The sequence below is a fragment of the Bactrocera tryoni genome, chromosome 1 (genome assembly GCF_016617805.1).
Source record: "Bactrocera tryoni isolate S06 chromosome 1, CSIRO_BtryS06_freeze2, whole genome shotgun sequence".
In the NCBI taxonomy this organism is placed as follows: Eukaryota; Metazoa; Arthropoda; class Insecta; order Diptera; family Tephritidae; genus Bactrocera; species Bactrocera tryoni.
This window is the reverse complement of record NC_052499.1, coordinates 27,934,996-27,952,206: the sequence shown is the minus strand read 5'-3', so window position 1 is coordinate 27,952,206 and position 17,211 is coordinate 27,934,996. Positions and strand designations below refer to the sequence as shown.

At 39.6% G+C, this 17,211-nt stretch overlaps 3 protein-coding genes across 3 annotated transcripts; 1 reads left to right on the top strand and 2 right to left on the bottom strand.

Moving 5' to 3' along the window:
- Positions 1–6,969: 6,969 nt before the first annotated feature.
- LOC120775477 (stromal cell-derived factor 2) lies at positions 6,970–8,099 on the bottom strand. The gene is made up of 2 exons (XM_040105680.1): positions 7,911–8,099; positions 6,970–7,787 (listed from the first exon to the last, which is right to left on the bottom strand). Exons 1-2 carry the CDS (start codon positions 7,984–7,986, stop codon positions 7,201–7,203), a joined length of 663 nt encoding a protein of 220 aa, XP_039961614.1. The 5' UTR covers positions 7,987–8,099; the 3' UTR covers positions 6,970–7,200.
- An 833-nt stretch (positions 8,100–8,932) lies between these two features.
- On the top strand, positions 8,933–10,860 carry LOC120766599 (uncharacterized protein CG1161). The gene is made up of 5 exons (XM_040092204.1): positions 8,933–9,104; positions 9,158–9,309; positions 9,372–9,480; positions 9,808–9,933; positions 10,285–10,860. Exons 1-5 carry the CDS (start codon positions 9,033–9,035, stop codon positions 10,450–10,452), a joined length of 627 nt encoding a protein of 208 aa, XP_039948138.1. The 5' UTR covers positions 8,933–9,032; the 3' UTR covers positions 10,453–10,860.
- An 897-nt stretch (positions 10,861–11,757) lies between these two features.
- LOC120766622 (proteasome subunit beta type-4) lies at positions 11,758–12,811 on the bottom strand. Its single transcript, XM_040092233.1, has 3 exons — positions 12,577–12,811; positions 12,017–12,515; positions 11,758–11,955 (listed from the first exon to the last, which is right to left on the bottom strand). The coding sequence occupies exons 1-3, from the start codon at positions 12,720–12,722 to the stop codon at positions 11,803–11,805; spliced, it is 798 nt and encodes a 265-aa protein (XP_039948167.1). The 5' UTR covers positions 12,723–12,811; the 3' UTR covers positions 11,758–11,802.
- Between the last annotated feature and the right edge of the window lie 4,400 nt (positions 12,812–17,211).

Sequence of the window (17,211 nt, the reverse complement as noted above, 5' to 3'; positions counted from 1 at the left end):
TTGTAGCTTTAAAGTGCCAAGTATTCAGGTCTGTTACTATTACATAGATAAGAGTTTTCATAGGAACGTATGCACATATCCGGTTGAATATAAATAATGAACCCCATTTACTTAAATCCAATGATAACCGGTTCAACTAGAGCTGACAATTTTTAACGGCTAGTAATGTTAACGGATGTATAAGTTTTAAAAGACTAGTGTAAAAAGGTTTTAGGAGCAGGCTTACTTACCACTAAAGAGTATTTAAATTTTTATAATTCTGATTTCTTAAGGTCATCTTTCAACAGGAGCACTTTTAGCTTTTAAGATGAAAGTTGACAGTAAGCCTAAGATCCATATTAGTCCCAAGATATACAAAATTTAATATTGCCTATTGCTTGGGTTTAATTAAAGACACTAAGGCTTAAATCGATTTCGGTGTTACTTCGACTTCAACAAACGGCGCACATTAACTCACCCTTTATATGTTCCGTAAGCGCACATGAAATCTTTGCTGAGACGTGTCCGTGCATACCTTTTAGTTTTGCCGCCATCGCACAACAATTAATAATTAATAACACAAAATTGGGCACTTCTGTTTTGCACACATCCTTCAAGAGCCCTTAATCAACCGTATGCCCCCCTTACGCATGAAACAATTTACAAGTCGCCCACTTGCTTGCTCATTCATTTAGCATTGACTCTTACTCAGGCTTTTGATTGTATTCACTCCGATTGGGTGAATACTTTGACAACAGACCTATGCACGTGATAACGGTACACATCACAACAATTCTGGTTTGGCTGAATACAACCGAACTCACAAAACTCATTACTTACGTGGGCAGTTCGAGTAATCGTTACCATTGGGAAGGAAGAAACATGCCTCCGAAGAAGAAGATTAGTACAACAATATTTATTGAATGTTATCTCCCTTTTAACATCGAAGTAATACGTTAGAGGCATTCTATTTATAAAGCGCTTCCGGTTTAGTTTTAAATCTGTCGAAGAACTGCAAATAATATTTCTAAGAGATACTATCGGGACGTCGGCCGGTCGTCTATAACGACTGCTTTGGCGTTCTTGAATTAGTAAAATAATTGAGACTAGTAACTGGCCCACACAGGCCACGAAATTCTAAAAATCGAAATTTTGAGGTATGTTTTCGTGTTTACAGTCCTTATGCAGACATGACTTCGCGACCCTTCGGGTTACATAAACTAGAATGTTTGAGCACCGAAGAAACGTTGATCTTCCACATTGGCTAATACTCAATGCTACCGAAGATTAGGAGGCAAAAGTGACAGATGGAGTCGATCAACTTTCAGACCTCCTCACAATTAACCAAACAATTAAGAACCGGAAGATTTATAATAACAACAAATATTTTCAAGCTGAAACTAAATTAGCAGACAATGAAATTTCTATGCAGCAAACTATTATTCTACATTTTCTGTGAACCTCGCATGGAGATTATACTACAATACATGTACAGGTATCTAAAATTTATAGAGAGATCCCAAAACGACTGCGTTACTCTTATCCCCCACGAAAAAACCAAAAAAAAAGCTATTAAAAGGCGCAAAACAGGACCAGTGAGGCCACGAAAGTAATACAGGATAATACTACGGGTCAGCAAAGCGCAGGCGAAAAATGGGTGTTGTGAAAAAGAGGAAACCGATTCAGAAGAAAATAAGAACGTAACCGGACGCCGTCATAATAAAAAAGAGGGTGGGTTATACGCTGTTATTCTCCAGAAGATAAAAGGCGACAGTTAGGTTCAAACGTGACTTACATACGGAGAACGATGACCTACTGATTGAGCTAAACAATCAGACAGACAAGAGAGCTGAATTGTTCCCAAGCGTCTTAGAGGGAGCGGTGGGTGAAATGGCGGTAATACAGTAAAAAGCTCAAAACGTTACAATGGCGTGAAAGGACCTAGACGAAATTTCAACACTTGAAGAAATCTGCAAGGCACTAAAAAAACAGTTTTGCATGGGCGAACATTCATGGAATTTATCTTGTAAGCTGCTATGCTCGCCCTAACGCATCAATTAATGAATTCGAAAGCTTCCTCCTGAAGTTGTGCTTATAATGCATGGTCGAATGCTTGGGGTAGCAAAAGTACGAATCATAGTGGGTGTCTTATTCTAGTACATATACTTGAGCCAAACGACCCTTACGATAATAAATAGTGGCACGCAAAATCCCTATCAAAAGGGAAATAAGAGTTCCATTATTGACCTAATGTTTGCTAACGACAACACCTAGCAGGCACATTAAGTGGGAAGTGTCGGACCTGTACACATACAGTGATTACATGGCCATTTTGTTCTCCCGAGAAACGGAAACTCTCTGCAGAAACATCTCTCAAAACCGAGAGAGAGAGCGTCTGGAATACAGCAAAGACACCTGGCGAAGGCGTCGTCGACTTAGTATCCGCGGTGCAGGAAGAACTAGTTGCAGCATGCGATGCAATTATGCGTAAAACGAGATACCTTAACAAGCGAAAGCCCGTATAGTGGTGGAACGAAGAAATCGATCCCTAAGCAGTCAAATAACTCATCGTCTATGAGGAAATTCGTCGAAGCTTTATTTAGATATCACAGGTGTGAGCACCACACACCGGCACAAGAAATTATTATTCGCCCTATGGTCACTGAACAAATATTGTAGCGTAATGTTGATTGGGTGGAGGATGGGTCATGTGTAGAAGTTCACGCAAGTGAGGAAAGTTCTCTGATAGCCATTCACTTGGGAGTGGCCAGAAACAATTCTTTTACTCATTGCTCAAGCAGCACACGACTTCCGGTCTTTGACCAAGTATCCTCTGGGTAGCCTAAGAACATCCGTTTGAAGGCGAGCTAAAGTGAGAAGGCGAAACATCCCCTACAAAGGGCTGTGCGCTGGGTTTGGGACCCGCCACGTAAAAAAAAACACCCCCAGTGAAAAGAAGCAACAAGCCTCGGATGAGTGACCCCCCTTTTGATGACGACGATGGCAACCGAAATAAGTACTTCGATTTGAGGGCATGCACCTGGAATGTCCGATCTCTTAATTGAGAAGGTGCCGCTGCCCAGCTGGTTGATGGCCTCGTTAGAGTGAAGGCGGACAACACCGCCGTCAAATAAATGCGATGGACGGGACAAGGACGAGTAGGTCCTTGTGGTATTTACTACAGTGGCCATATAAAGGAGCGCAAGTTTGGTGTGGGATTCGTGGTGGAAGAAAGACTCCGTCGCCGAGTACCAGCAATCACTCCGGTGAATGCACGTCTAGCCACAATCCGCATCAAAGCGAGGTTCTTCAACTTATCGCTGATTTGCGCCCACGCCCGAAAGAGAAGGACGATGTGACCAAAGATGCCTTATATGAGCGCTTGGAGAACACCTATGAGCGCTGGCCCCGCCACGATGTCAAAATCGTGCTTGGCGACTTTAACGCCAGGATGGGCAAAGAAGGTATCTTTGGCACTACGGTTGGTAAATTCAGCCTCCACGAGGAAACATCCCCAAATGGGTTGAGGCTGATGGACTTCGCCGGGGCCCGAAATATGGAGTACTAGAGTAGTACTAGATTCCAGCATAAGAAGATTCAACAAGCCACCTGGCTGTCTCCGGATCGAAAAACCACCAACCAGATCTATCATGTTGTGATCAATCATGTCTAGTGTTTTAGATGTGCGTGCGCTCCGAGGTCCTAACATCGACGAAAAAACGCACGCCAACAAACACAAGGAAGGTTTGACGTCGAGAAGCTGCAATCACAACAGACAGCCGAACGATTTTCTACTCGACTTGCAATCCAGCTCTCTGAGAGCACTCATCAACAACTCGGTATAAGGGAACTGTGGGACGGCATTTCGAGCTCCCTACGTACAACTCCAACCGAAACCATTGATTTTCGGAAAATGCAAAAGAACTGCTGGTACGACGAGGAGTGCCGTGTTGCAGCGGAGAGAAAACAGGCTGCCTACCTCGCAACGTTACGATCGACCACAACACGTGCGGGATGGGATAGATACCGAGAGTTGAAAAGGGAAGCGAGACACATTTGCAGACAGAAAAGAAAGAGGCCGAAATGCGTGAGTATGAAGAGCTTGATAAGCTGGCTGACAGGGGTAATGCTCGAAAATTCTACGAAAAGATGCGGCGGCTAACTGAAGGTTTCAAGACCGGTGCATTCTCTTGCAGAACCCCCAAAGGTGATCTAGTGACCGATGCCCAGAGCATACTTAAAATATGGAGGGAACACTTCTCCAGCCTGCTGAATGGCAGTGAGATTATAACGCCAGGAAATGGTTAACCCGATTCCCAATCGATGACGATAAAGCAGACGTTCCATTGCCTGACCATGAAGAAATTCGAATAGCAATTACCCGTCTGAAGAACTACAAAGCAGCGGGGGTCGATGGATTACAGGTCGAGCTATTCAAACAAGGCGGCAAAGAACTGATAAGGAGCATGCATGCATGTTTCTTTGTAAAATATGGACGAACGAAAGCATGCCCAATGATTGGAATTTAAGTGTGCTCTGCCCAATCCACAAAAAGGGAGACCCCATAATCTGCGCCACCTACCGTGGGATAAGCCTCCTTAACATCGCATCGCGCATAAGGTTCTATCGAGCGTATTGTGTGAAAGATTAAAGCCCACCGTCAACAAACTCATTGGACCTTATCAGTGTGGCTATAGACCTGGAAGATCAACAACCGACAAGATATTTACCAAGCGCCAAATTTTGGAAAAGACCCGTGAAAGGAGAATCGACACACATCACCTCTTCGTCGATTTCAAAGCTGCTTTTCTCAGCACGAAAAGGAGCTGCCTCTATGCCTAGGTTTCAGACAAGGCGACTCCCTATCGTGCGACTTCTTTAACCTGCTGCTGGAGAAAATAATTCGAGCTGCAGAACTTAATCGAAAAGGTACAATCTTTTATAAGAGTGTACAGCTGCTGGCGTATGCCGATGATATAGATATCGTCGGCTTCAACCCCCGCGCCGTTAGTTCTGCTTTCTCCAGACTTGGCAAGGAAGCAAAGAAAATAGGTCTGGCAGTGAACGAGGGAAAGACGAAATATCTCCTGTCATCAAACAAACAGTCGTCGCACTCGCGAATTGGCTCTCACGCCACTGTTGACTGTCACAACTTTGAACTTGTAGATAATTTCGTCTATTTAGGAACCAATATTAACACCACCAACAATATCAGCCTGGAAATCCAACGCAGAATAACTCTTGCCAACAGGTGCTACTGGCCTGATAAGCCGTATGAGATATATGACGACATTGACATAGTACATCGAATTAAAAGACAGCGGCTACGCTGGCTGGTGCCACGTAGCGAAAAGAAGAAACGACTGGCGCGCTGTTGTTAACTCGGCTATAATCGCGTAAGCGGTGTCTACGCCAATGTTGATTAGGTAAAGGAGTAAGTAAGAATTATCAGGGTTAAAACGCCGATATAAATCTTAAAATTTAGCCTTTTCCGGTAGATGTAACCGGCTCTGTCTTGGTTGTAATTCCAATATACAAACGAGTATGTTTGGGAATGTTCATAAAGCTTGCGGATACGCAACCAGGCAACAAAACGTCTCTTGAATATTCTTGATTACTGTCTACGGATCAAACTCTGCCCTCTCTCAATTAAAAGCCCGTCGAAATATCTCCGGAATCAACATATATTCGCTTGCTTTGACTAAGGTCTACCCTGCAAGCAACAGTCAGATGCAATGCCACTTCATAGGCATATCTTAGTTTTTCTTAATTGATAGTTCCTATTTTCTGAATTGGTTTAACTCACTTCGACCTCTGGAAATTTAATCTCTTTTTCTCTTGGCTAATGTCTCGAAAACAAAAATATAAATCATAGTAAAATAAGAGTTTCTTCTTCGATCAGCTATCTGTTTGGATTGGGATCAAAGCGGAATTGGTCTTAGATGGGCATATTTGATGGGACAGATAAAGTTTAACCAACTTCATATATGATGAAAGTTAACTGTCTCTCAATGAATGACCTTGGGTGTCATTTTAGAATTTATTTCGGATATCGTCATTCACTTCTATATCGCTTTCTCCCCTGGAAGTGTGATTTATACGAAAAAATACCAACTGATATCAGCTAAAGAATAAGGTACTCAATGTGACCCTTTGCTTATTTGGCCCCTCCTCTTTTCACATACTTCATCTATTCCAGTGGTTTTAAAGAGGTCTGATTGATATTGTTTCTGAACTTTTTTACATTGTATTCTCCCAGAAACAGCTACGCTTGGCGAAGTCCAGACGCTTGCGTCTCTAATGAAATGTAGACCCAAAACGGCGAAATTATGCAGAATGCGATCCTGTCGGCTTATTTGCCCTACTTTCCTAGCTGGATGGTCACCAATCTGTAACTTTTGTCGTTGTTGGAGCGCCAGAGAGCACCCCTGAGGTAGCCGCTCCCAGGATAGCTGGGTCCACGTAACCGGAATGAACCCAGAATTACTAACCAGCCAAAGACTGTCAGCTCGGCAGGATTCTGCCACTATAACAACAACAACAATCTCCGAAGTAATTTGACGAAATGCTGCCAAGTTGACCGTCATTGGCCGAAAAAATAACCGAGCGTACGTAGACAGGACTGTCACGAATTGAGCACCGAGGACAATGATGCTCTAAAGATTCGAAAGCTATGTGCAAAGTGGGTGAGCGCTCTTTAATCGTAATAAAACCGAATTTTTGCGTCGGTGTGTAACAATAGCTCCATCATTTCCCACTGGAGTCTAATCGACTGTTATTCTAGTGGACTGCACATGATGCACCGGTTCTCAGGCGTGGAAAGACGAAAAAGTCGGATGGAAAGGTTATGACATCAGTCTTTTGGCTAAATTTAAATCCGAGTACCTTCTTCTTACAAATTGTAAGCTGGAATATGCTTCTTTCCTTTTGATATCCTACAATATTTAATGTCAACCGATAGTTTATGCAATTACCGACAACATTTTTACCTGCTTTGTTAATTTTGTTTTTTTTTACACAATTTGCATTTATTTGATATTCATAAAAACATGCAACATTACCGCATTTGAATGTTGAAAGTATGATGTGTTGTCATGAATGCAAGATACTAAAATTCAATTTGAACTAAATAATAATTAAATGAAAAACTAACTATTATAAAAGTATATCATAAAGCATAGCGGCAAAATTCGTACAAAGCCCATGCACATCACAATTTTTCTAAAGTTCGGTGTGAGCATATTCATTGTGTGATTCTTTATCCTTTGGTACAATAAATAAACCCTCTGCTGTTGTCCATCGGGTGCCGTGCTGAGAACTGCTAAAACCGACAATCTCCATTTGGCCAGAAATTGGTCTTCCAAACGAACGTCCAGACATTCCCAAATAACTGCCTGTGTCTAAATGCCGCAAGCGCACATGAGCATCACGTACCCATTCATCATTGGAACAAATTACTTCCCAATGATCACCGGTGTCACCTACACCATCATCCCCATAGGCCGATACTTCCTGTTCACCAGATAAGGGTGAGGGAAAATGATGGGAATGTAAATTCTTCTTGGTAGTTAAATGCTCTAAGCGTATAATGTCGCCACATTGTATAGGTTCGCCACGTTCACAATGCTTATTTGTTGGTGCCTTTATCACCCAATGACTGTTCACATCTTCTTTTAACTCAATTCCTGTCACCGATTGTTGGCCCGAACCAGAACCATATTTTACATCATGTGAATGCAAACGGGAACCATAATCTGAATTCAGTAGTTTTATTATTGAGCCGCATGTCACGAAATTGGTTTTACCCGCTGAAAGGAAGCCAAAAATGTTACTATAGAAGTGATAACAAAACAGCAACCGGAAAAGTACAACAAATATACACAACTAGTGGGCGGACCACCACCAATCACGGGCGACCACATCAAACTTACCAAAAGACACGGGAAATGTGCAAAATATAAATGAAAGGATTATTTCTAACGACAAATTCAATTTATTCGGGTTCATTTTCTCTTATTTTTTACTTAAACTAATTATTTTGTTCAAATAAATACTCGTAATTCTCTGTAGATGAAAAACGATAAGTTTACACTTTGTGGGGAACTATTGACTTCTATTTGTCAAAATCGGCGACCGACACGCAAACAAATGTCAAATTAGATAACACAAATCTGGCTTGCGCAAACAATAATATGCCAGAATTTAATTTACTAAAAATGAGTTTTATGTCTTGCTTTTACTTTATATGCAATTATTGGATTTTGTAATTTTTTAAACTGTGAGAAAACTAAAAAGCAAATCAAAATGGATATCATTATTACAAACAATTAAATCGAAGCATTATAACATATATATATTAACTTCAAAGTTAGAAATATCAAAATTTATTTTTTTTTAATATTGTTCAATTGGGGATACGTTCCGTGTCATCTGAAAACCGTGTAAGATGAAATAAAGAACTATATATACTTCGAAAAATAGTGTAAAAAATATTGAAAACTATAAAATTTCCGATATGCATACAAATTGTATGAAATACATAATTCATACAGGCGAAAGATTGGTAGATTAAGCAAAAAACAAAGAAATCTGTTAATCCAGAACTAAGAAATGTGTAGATAAGAGTTATCGAATAAGGCGATTTCCCAGTTACTACTATGTATGTTCATTTCAGCAATGGTGCTAAGGGCAATATTACGATTCTTTTGGCTAAGTGTGGTAAAAACAAATATAATTACAAGACAGTGATTTTGAAACCGTAATAGATTAAACATTTTTTACAAAAAAATTTTTTTCCAACCGTGTAACTTCAAATCCTGTAAGCCGTGTAAAAAAAGTGTTGAGTGTATTTGGTATATTAAATAAAAATTCTAAAACATTTAGGGCATATCTTTATGATAAATATTCTACGGCATCACCCAAACCAAACAAAGGATGTCAACATTTGTGAACATGATCATAGAAAACAGCTGACAGGAGAAAGGAAAGAAAAAGACAAAATAGACATACAATTATTAAAATTTTACAAAATTTCTTATTTAATTTAATGAGCAATGTTTCAACAAGAAAACATGGCTTGTAGTGCTACAGTATTAGGCATTTTATGCTTTTCCTTCAGCGTTTTGGTGAGCGTTCAAAATTTTGCTTTGAAAGTTCATAAAACAAGGTATATTTGCAGTTGTCTACGGCAGATGTAACTCCGCAAAATACCACCAATCCAGTTAAGGCTGATAACAACAATATTCCTGCTGTCAAAAGCGCATTGAGCAGCACTTTAGCACCAAACATATTAAATTCCTTAGTGCAAGCCACAAATTCAACGCCCAAATGGTACATATTACAGTTTTTTAATTGTGATTATTAATAACTACTTTTATTTATCATTTGCTTAGTGTGTGTGATGGAGCTTTGTTACCTCGTCTAAGTGAAAATGGTAAAGTGCTGGAAATTTGTCCGGAATGTAAATGTCAGCATGAAGCAAGGAACACAACACTAATTAAGGTAATGTGCACCAGTTTTGTATACATACTATAAAGAAAGTGGCTACTTCAGAACTCCTATTATTCATATCGTAGTGGAAAAAATTTACGCATAACATTAATTAAAGGTTAAAAAAATAAGTAATAATAATTACATTACCATAAAACTGAATTTGAAGAAATTTTTATTAAAATTTTACAAAATATTAATTTGACTATATATTTTAATAATTATATTTATTAATATGAAACAACTATATTGCACAATTATATTTACGTGCATATGTGTACATATTATTTCTCCCATATTAGACAGTTCAATGATCTTAGTTTCTAAATCTTTTAACAGGTCGTTGTCATAATCGTGATTTGGATTATATCCATACTTGTGATATATATGCTATTTCTAATTTGCTTGGATCCACTACTCAACAAGCGTGTGAAGGCGAATTATCAGGAGCACACAAATGAAGATGTACATATCAAATATTCCAACGTTCAATATAGTCTCTTAGTAGATGACAATAAAGATTCTGATTGATTATCTTTTAGTTTTCGTTTTCATGTTGTTTTTACATACTTTGTTGCACATATGTTTAATTTTACATAGCGTTTTATATTTTTGTTATTAACACACTAACGACACATACATACATTTTAATTCCAAAATGTCCATTTCCGTTACCAATATGAGTTTGTATACCTAGTAGGCAATTAAGCACACACATACAAGTTCTACGAATTTACACTAACACCAAATTGTTACAATTTTATATTGATAGCTGTGAAATATTTAACATCTCTTCATTATTTCTCTTATTATTAGGATGAAGCAAGCGGTACTTCCCCTCCATTGCCGTCCGGCATGGCTAATCAAGAAATGAACTCGCGCGCAAACGTTTTGAATCGTGTTGGTCATCAAACGGATAAGTGGAAGCGACAAGTGCGCGAACAACGTCGTCACATCTATGATCGACGTACAATGTTGAATTAAATTCGTAGCGTGTGTAGTGAGTTTTCGCGTTTATTTTCTTTAATATTTTTGAATATATTATTTTTATTAAAAAAAATATATATATTATAATGTAATGGAAATATCTTATAACTGCATATTTACATATCCATATATGTGTCGCCACTATCTGCAGCTATCCACGTTTTTCAATGTGGCGACGATCTCATACGGGAAAGTACTTGTTTCAATATATTATTTCTTTTTCTTTTGACTAAGTAAATTTTGTGAAAAAATTCATGTATTAGCAGTAATCACTTTAAAATGTCGCATATGCCTACATACTTACGAATATTCATACGAAATAACACATAAATGTATATGGTAGAATTAAAGGATTTTAGCGAAAATATATGTAACATTATTATTGGAACCAGAAAAAAATGGAAACTAACACATTTTTCACCGAGCTACCAGAAAATACAATTCAGGGGAAATGTTTTATTTAGATCTATAACAACCGTCAAATACGATGTACACTGATAATAGAAAAGACTTCATATAAGATCTTGATTCCGATCGTTCATTTTGTATGGCGAGAAGATGGTGATGTTCGGAAAGTGTCGCAATATTGGTGCAGTTATTTGCTTCGTAGAACGTTCCCGATATTTGTTCGATTGAAAAAGTTTCCTTTGCAAAAACTTTATTCTGACTGTTCAGTATATATGACAGCAATATGTTATAATAACAAACAACAAATAAGCTGCAACTCCCTTCTGGGCACTGTCTTATCCAAAAACGACCTCGACATACCAATCAATATGGTTATATCGCTCGTGCAATGACCCCATTCATGTAGCACCTCTCTCCTCCTGGTCCAACCTCATCGAAACAGCATAATTCCTCCGCCTATCTTTAGGTGATTTCTATGCCAACCAACTCGAACCTCACCACCCGATCGTCGACTACAAAGTTAATTGCTACAATAAATAAGCTGCTTATCTGTCAGGACAGTAAAAATTAGGTGTGGTTTTTGTTGTAACGGCAGAAAACATTCCTGAAGTAATTTAGATGAATTCTGCCGGTTTAACAGTCTTTAGCCGGATGAGAATCCGGGTCCGCTCCGGCAACCTAGACGTGGGAACGGATTATAATGACGTGGAAAATTACGTGCGCTGTATTTCTAATGGATATTTCAAAATCTGGGACAATTACAAAATCTGCGATCTACACTTAATTCTTTTTAACATTTCTCTCGTAAAAAATGTGATTTGATCTAGCAGGAGATGCAAAAACTTAGTATGAGATATTATGAAAGCCTTTAATATCTATTAATGAATAAATCAATTTTTAAAACATTATCTTTTATATAGTATAAACATATATCTGAAATTAATAGCCTTTAACCAAAGTTGCCAATTGCCAGTTCTGGTTAACTTCGAAGGGTCCTTGAACAATTGTACCTTGAGCGGTGGAAACTGCTACCGAGTATTTCGATATCGCACGACAATCACGATAGTACAACACTTCCATGCACTTGCGCAGCTATTAAACAACAATATCATTAAAATTTTTAAAAATATTTATAAAGTAATATATATCGTACCACTTGTGAAGCTTCACTTTGCGACAGTAACCGACCTTCCGAGATTTGCTCACGCACTAAAGGCAAAGCAAAATGTTTGCCAAAACCGGTGGCCACTACATCGTCTTCATAAGCACGTCCGCGCAGATCCACATGACCCAAGAAGGGCACACCATCTTGCATGCCACCAACTACCATCTCTAGCCACAATGGATTGACACGGCTGCGACGATTGTACAGAATACGTGTTAGCCAATTGTACAGCGATTTAGGCTGCATTTCAATATCATCTTGATAACACATGTCCTCTACCATTTTCTGGTCTATACTTCTTTTCAGACTTTGAAAATCAGCGAAATCGCCTCCAGCACCAATGATGGTTTTTTCATTTATTTTGAAAACACGCTGCACATCTTGGTAACGTGCTAATGAGCCATAAGAGACGAGATTATCTGCAGCAATCATAACACCACCATCAAATTTAACTCCAATTACCGAGGTACCAGTGGTAATTGGTGATCTGCAAATAAATCACACAAATTAATTCTTGTATCTCAACTGAATAATACATTTTTACTTACGACGAACGATTGGACCCATATAAACCAGGTGCTGTGATATTGCCGGCATTGATATCTTGGCTAGTGCCAGGAAAGTTATAAAATTGTCCAGGTACAGGGCCACCTTTCCATAATTCGGTTTGTATAAAGTTATTGTGTGAATACATTTTATATGATTTTTATACGAAAAATAATATTGCAGCAAAAACGATGAAATGCAAATTGTAGACAATGACAACCAAATTATTGTTTGACAGTTTTAATAGTTGCCACCCCAGGTGAAGTATTGAAAGCAAAATATTAATTTCCCAACACTGTTAAAACTCCCGACACATGGTTGCTGTAAATCGTATAAAATAATAACTTTATTTTGTACTCTGACCAGAGAACGTTTATAATTATAATTATAAATTATATATGACTAATTATAAATTATAATTATAGACGTTCTTCAGTGAAATTCGTAGTTACAAGAATGTTGGAGAGGCGAATTTTGTTAACGATCTAGTATAGAAGGGCTGCCGGATATTGCAGCGTAAAATTTTTCGTCTGGTATTGGTGGGGGTTTAACTTCCAGTACACCATTCACTAGGAGGGAGTAGATAGGTTCATTACCATCGACATAATCCAGGAATTACATCTTGATGTTCTTAGAAGGCGGCTCAGCTTCTACGAAAACATCCCAGTAGAATGTGTTTGTAGAGAGGTACTTTGTGTTCCTTAACCGGAAGCATGTAAGCTTCACTATGTACATAGGTCTTGTGATGTTAAGATGCAGTCTGTACTCTTTCGTCTAGTTCGTGAAAAGCGTGGTTGTGGATTTGGTGGAAGAGAGGTTTAGAATCAATGCAGAGAAGAAGCTAGAAAAATCGCTGTGATATCTTTTGAATACTTTTCATTAATTCCATTGTCATGATATTAATGGCAATATCGTAAAATCATCTGCGTTTGAGGTAAGGAAAATTCCCTTTTAATTTTTAACTTAAAATCTTAACCTCGTCGTGGTACCAGACCCAGGTCGTGAGCGAAAGACGGTTGGCGAGGTTCCCTGAATTTGGTAGTGGTGGTGTGGTTTCTCACTCTTCCAACTTTCCTCGGGTATATAAAGAATAGTCAGCGACAGATTGAGAACCTTAGTCAGGTATTTTTAGAATCAACATGTTTATACCGTCTGGGCTAATGGACAAAGACAATTTTGCTGATGACGATTCTCCGTTTCCTACATTGTTGCTGTTTTAGCAATAGAGATCACGCAAAAAATCCGATATTTCGGAATTGTCGAGACGAGTCATTTAGAAGTTACAATTTAAGTTGCTGCCACTAAACGGTTTCAATTATTGAGCAACTACCCAACACTATATGTATAAAGTTTAAACCGAAGAAACTAGTTAAGGTTAGGCTCAATGACTGAATCGGGAATTGATCTTGGACTACCATAAGCAGGAGAAATAACAGAAACACAAACTGGGTTCTTTTTTTGCAGATATTATTAGGCAAGGGATAACTCATATCACACTTCTTGAATAGGACATGCCTATATTCACGAATGCTCCTCATACAGCTTTTCAACACGCTTGGCCTACTCTGCATAAAACGGAGCCCCCTTGGTGGAACAATGAGCTTGGCTCTTGCAGACGCAGAGTACGGGAATGTATCAACTTGACAAAGCTAGCAGAAAGCGAAGACTTTATATAAAGATCTTCTAAAGGACTACAAAAAGTTGGTGCACAAAGTGACAGTCTGAGAAGAACTTTTGTAATAGCTTTGAAAAGAGAAACGAGGTAGGGACGCTTAGAAAACTATTATTCAAAAGCTCCGCCTCGTTCGGTCTAATTCGATAGAGTGGACGGACAATGAAAATAATGGTGTATCAAGCTTTCTCGAGCACATCATTACGCAGAATAAAAAATAATGGGCAATCCGCTCACTCGATCCATACAAATCTCCCGGTATGGAAGGAATCATTCTAGTAATGCTACAAAGGCAGTTTGTCTTCCTCTGCTTCCCCGGCGGATATTGCGTCGAATACTTTCAGAGCTGGAGTGTTTTCGCTCTTTCGGACGACATGACTTAGCCAGCGTACCCGCTGTCTTTTAATTCGCAGAACAATGTCGTCGTATATCTCACACAGCTCATCGTTCCATCGAATGCGGTATTCGCCTTGGCTAATGCGCAAATGGTCAAAAGCTCGTAACGTCGATTTATTAGATGTTGTTATCGTCCATTATTGTTGGTGTTGATACTGGTTTTAAGATACACGAAATTATCTACGACTTCGAAGTTATGACTGTCAACTGGTACGTTTGAGTCTAGTCGCGAGTGCGACGATTGTTAGTTTAAAGACAGGAGATATTTCAGCTTGCTCTCTTTCATCACCAGACCCATTTGCTTCGCTTCCTTATCCAGTTTGGAGGAAGCAGAACTAACGGCGCGGTTGTTAAGGCCAATGATATCGATGTTATCGGCGTATGTCAGCAGCTGTACACTCTTATAACAAATTGCACCTGTTCGATTAATTTCTGCAGCTCGAATTATTTTCTCCAGCAGCAGATTGGAGAAGACGCACGTTAGGGAGTCGCCTTGTCTAAAACCTCGTTTGGTTCAAACGGCATGGAAAACTCCTTCCCGATCTTGATGAAGCTTTTGGTATTGTTCAACGTCAGTTTACACAGGCGCATTGCTTTTGCGGGGATATCAAATTCAGATCATGTCATAAAGGCAGCTCCTTTTCGTGCTGACAAAAGCAGCTTTGTAATCGATGAAGAGATGGTGTGTGCCGATTCTCTTTCATGGTCTTTTCCAAGATTTGGCACATAGTGAATATCTTGTCGATTGTTGATTTGCCAGGTCTAAAGCCACACTGATAAGGTCCAATGAGTTTGTTGACGGTGGGCTTTAATCTTTCACACAATACGCTCGATAGACCCTTATATGCGATGTTGAGGAGACTTATCTCATGGTAGTTGGCGCAGTTTGTGGGGTCCCCCTTTTTGTCGATTGGGCAGAGTACACTTAAATTGAAATCATCGGACATACTTTCATCCTACCATATTCCACAAAGAAGCTGATGCATGCTCCTTATCAGTTCTTCGGCGGGAAATTGCTATTCGAACTTCTTCATGGTCGGGCAATGGAACGTCTGCTCTGTCGTCATCGATTGGGTAATCGGGTTCGCCTTCTCCTGGTGTTATACTTTCACTACCATTCAGCAGGCTGGAGAAGTGTTCCCTCCATAATTTTAGTATGCTCTGGGCATCAGCCACTAGAACACCTCTGGGGGTTCTACAAGAGTATGCTCCGGTCTTGAAACCTTCTGTTAGTCGCCGCATCATTTCATAGAATTTTCGAGCATTACCCCTGTCGGTCAACTTGTCAAGCTCTTCGTATTCACGCATTTCGACCCCTCTCTCTTTTGGTTTGCAAACCAATAATTTCGCTTGCAGCTGTACGTAAGGAGCTTGAAATGCCCTCCCACAGTTCCCTTATACAAAGTTGTTGACAAATGCTCTCAGAGTGCAGGAGTTCGATGTCGAACCTTCCTTGTGTTTTGCTGCAACAAGATATTGGTCCGAGTTGATGCTGAGACCTCGGAGAGTACGCACTTCTAAAACACGAGAGACTGTCTTCCGTCTATCACAACATGATCGAGCTGGTTGGTGGCTTTTCGATCCAGAGACAGCCAGGTAGCTTGATGTATCTTCTTGTGCTGGAATCTAGTACTACAGATAACCATATTTCGGGCCCCGGCGAAGTCGAACAGCCTCAACCCATTTAGGGTTGTTTCCTCGAGGAGGCTGAATTTACCGACTGTTGTACTAGAGATACCTTCCTTGCATACATGACGGGTCCCAAACCCAGCGCACAACGCTATCGAGGGGATGTTTCGTCTTCTCACTTTAGCTCGCCTTCAAACGGATATTCTATGGCTACCCAGAGGATACTTGGTATAGGACCGGAACTGGTGAGTTGCTTAAGCCATATGTAAAATAATCGTTTCTGGTAATCAGAGAACTTTTCTCACTTGCGTGAACTTCTACACATGACTCATCCTCCCTTGGACATTAGTTGTAAATAAACTTCTAAAGAACTTAGACGGCGAAGACCCTAAGATAAGACGCACGATTAGCAGTATAATGACCGCCACTCTCAATACAGTATCTAGCGGATCTGGTATTGAATCCGGGGAAAACGGATCTGCTTGTATTCACAAGAAAATACAAAACTCCTCATATAAATGATAGCAAACTCACACCAAGTATTTTGGGTTAGTTTTGGACAACAAACTGCTGAGAGAAGACAATGGAGAAGAAAGAGTGAGAACGAGCTACCTGCGTGCAGAACTGCAAAAGTCATGTATAAAATTATAGATAGGAAGAACACAAAATTCTTACTGGAACTCGATAGAAGAGACTGTAGGAACATGATCAAAATACTCCCTGGTCAGTCTGGTGGCGGCATATGCCTGCAGAATGGGACTGACAGAGCGAGAAGACAACAGTAAATGTCAAGAGCAAGACACCATAGAAACAATGGGACATTTTTCGTTCACTTCTCCCGCATTTCCAAGGCTATGCTTTATCTAGGGCCCCATGATGGACGACACTGAAAGAAGTTTCGATGGTGAGGTCCCCATGGCTATTGAAGTTCGCGTCAAGA

Coding starts and splice junctions, on each gene's coding strand:
- LOC120775477 (XM_040105680.1), bottom strand. CDS start 7,986: ATGAACCCGAATAAATTGAATTTGTCGTTAGAAATAATCCTTTCATTT. Junction 7,788..7,910: donor CACATTTCCCGTGTCTTTTG/GTAAGTTTGATG, acceptor GCTTCCTTTCAG/CGGGTAAAACCAATTTCGTG.
- LOC120766622 (XM_040092233.1), bottom strand. CDS start 12,722: ATGTATTCACACAATAACTTTATACAAACCGAATTATGGAAAGGTGGC. Junction 12,516..12,576: donor TATGGGTCCAATCGTTCGTC/GTAAGTAAAAAT, acceptor ATTTATTTGCAG/ATCACCAATTACCACTGGTA. Junction 11,956..12,016: donor AAAGTGAAGCTTCACAAGTG/GTACGATATATA, acceptor GTTGTTTAATAG/CTGCGCAAGTGCATGGAAGT.
- LOC120766599 (XM_040092204.1), top strand. CDS start 9,033: ATGTTTCAACAAGAAAACATGGCTTGTAGTGCTACAGTATTAGGCATT. Junction 9,105..9,157: donor GCTTTTCCTTCAGCGTTTTG/GTGAGCGTTCAA, acceptor GTATATTTGCAG/TTGTCTACGGCAGATGTAAC. Junction 9,310..9,371: donor ACAAATTCAACGCCCAAATG/GTACATATTACA, acceptor TCATTTGCTTAG/TGTGTGTGATGGAGCTTTGT.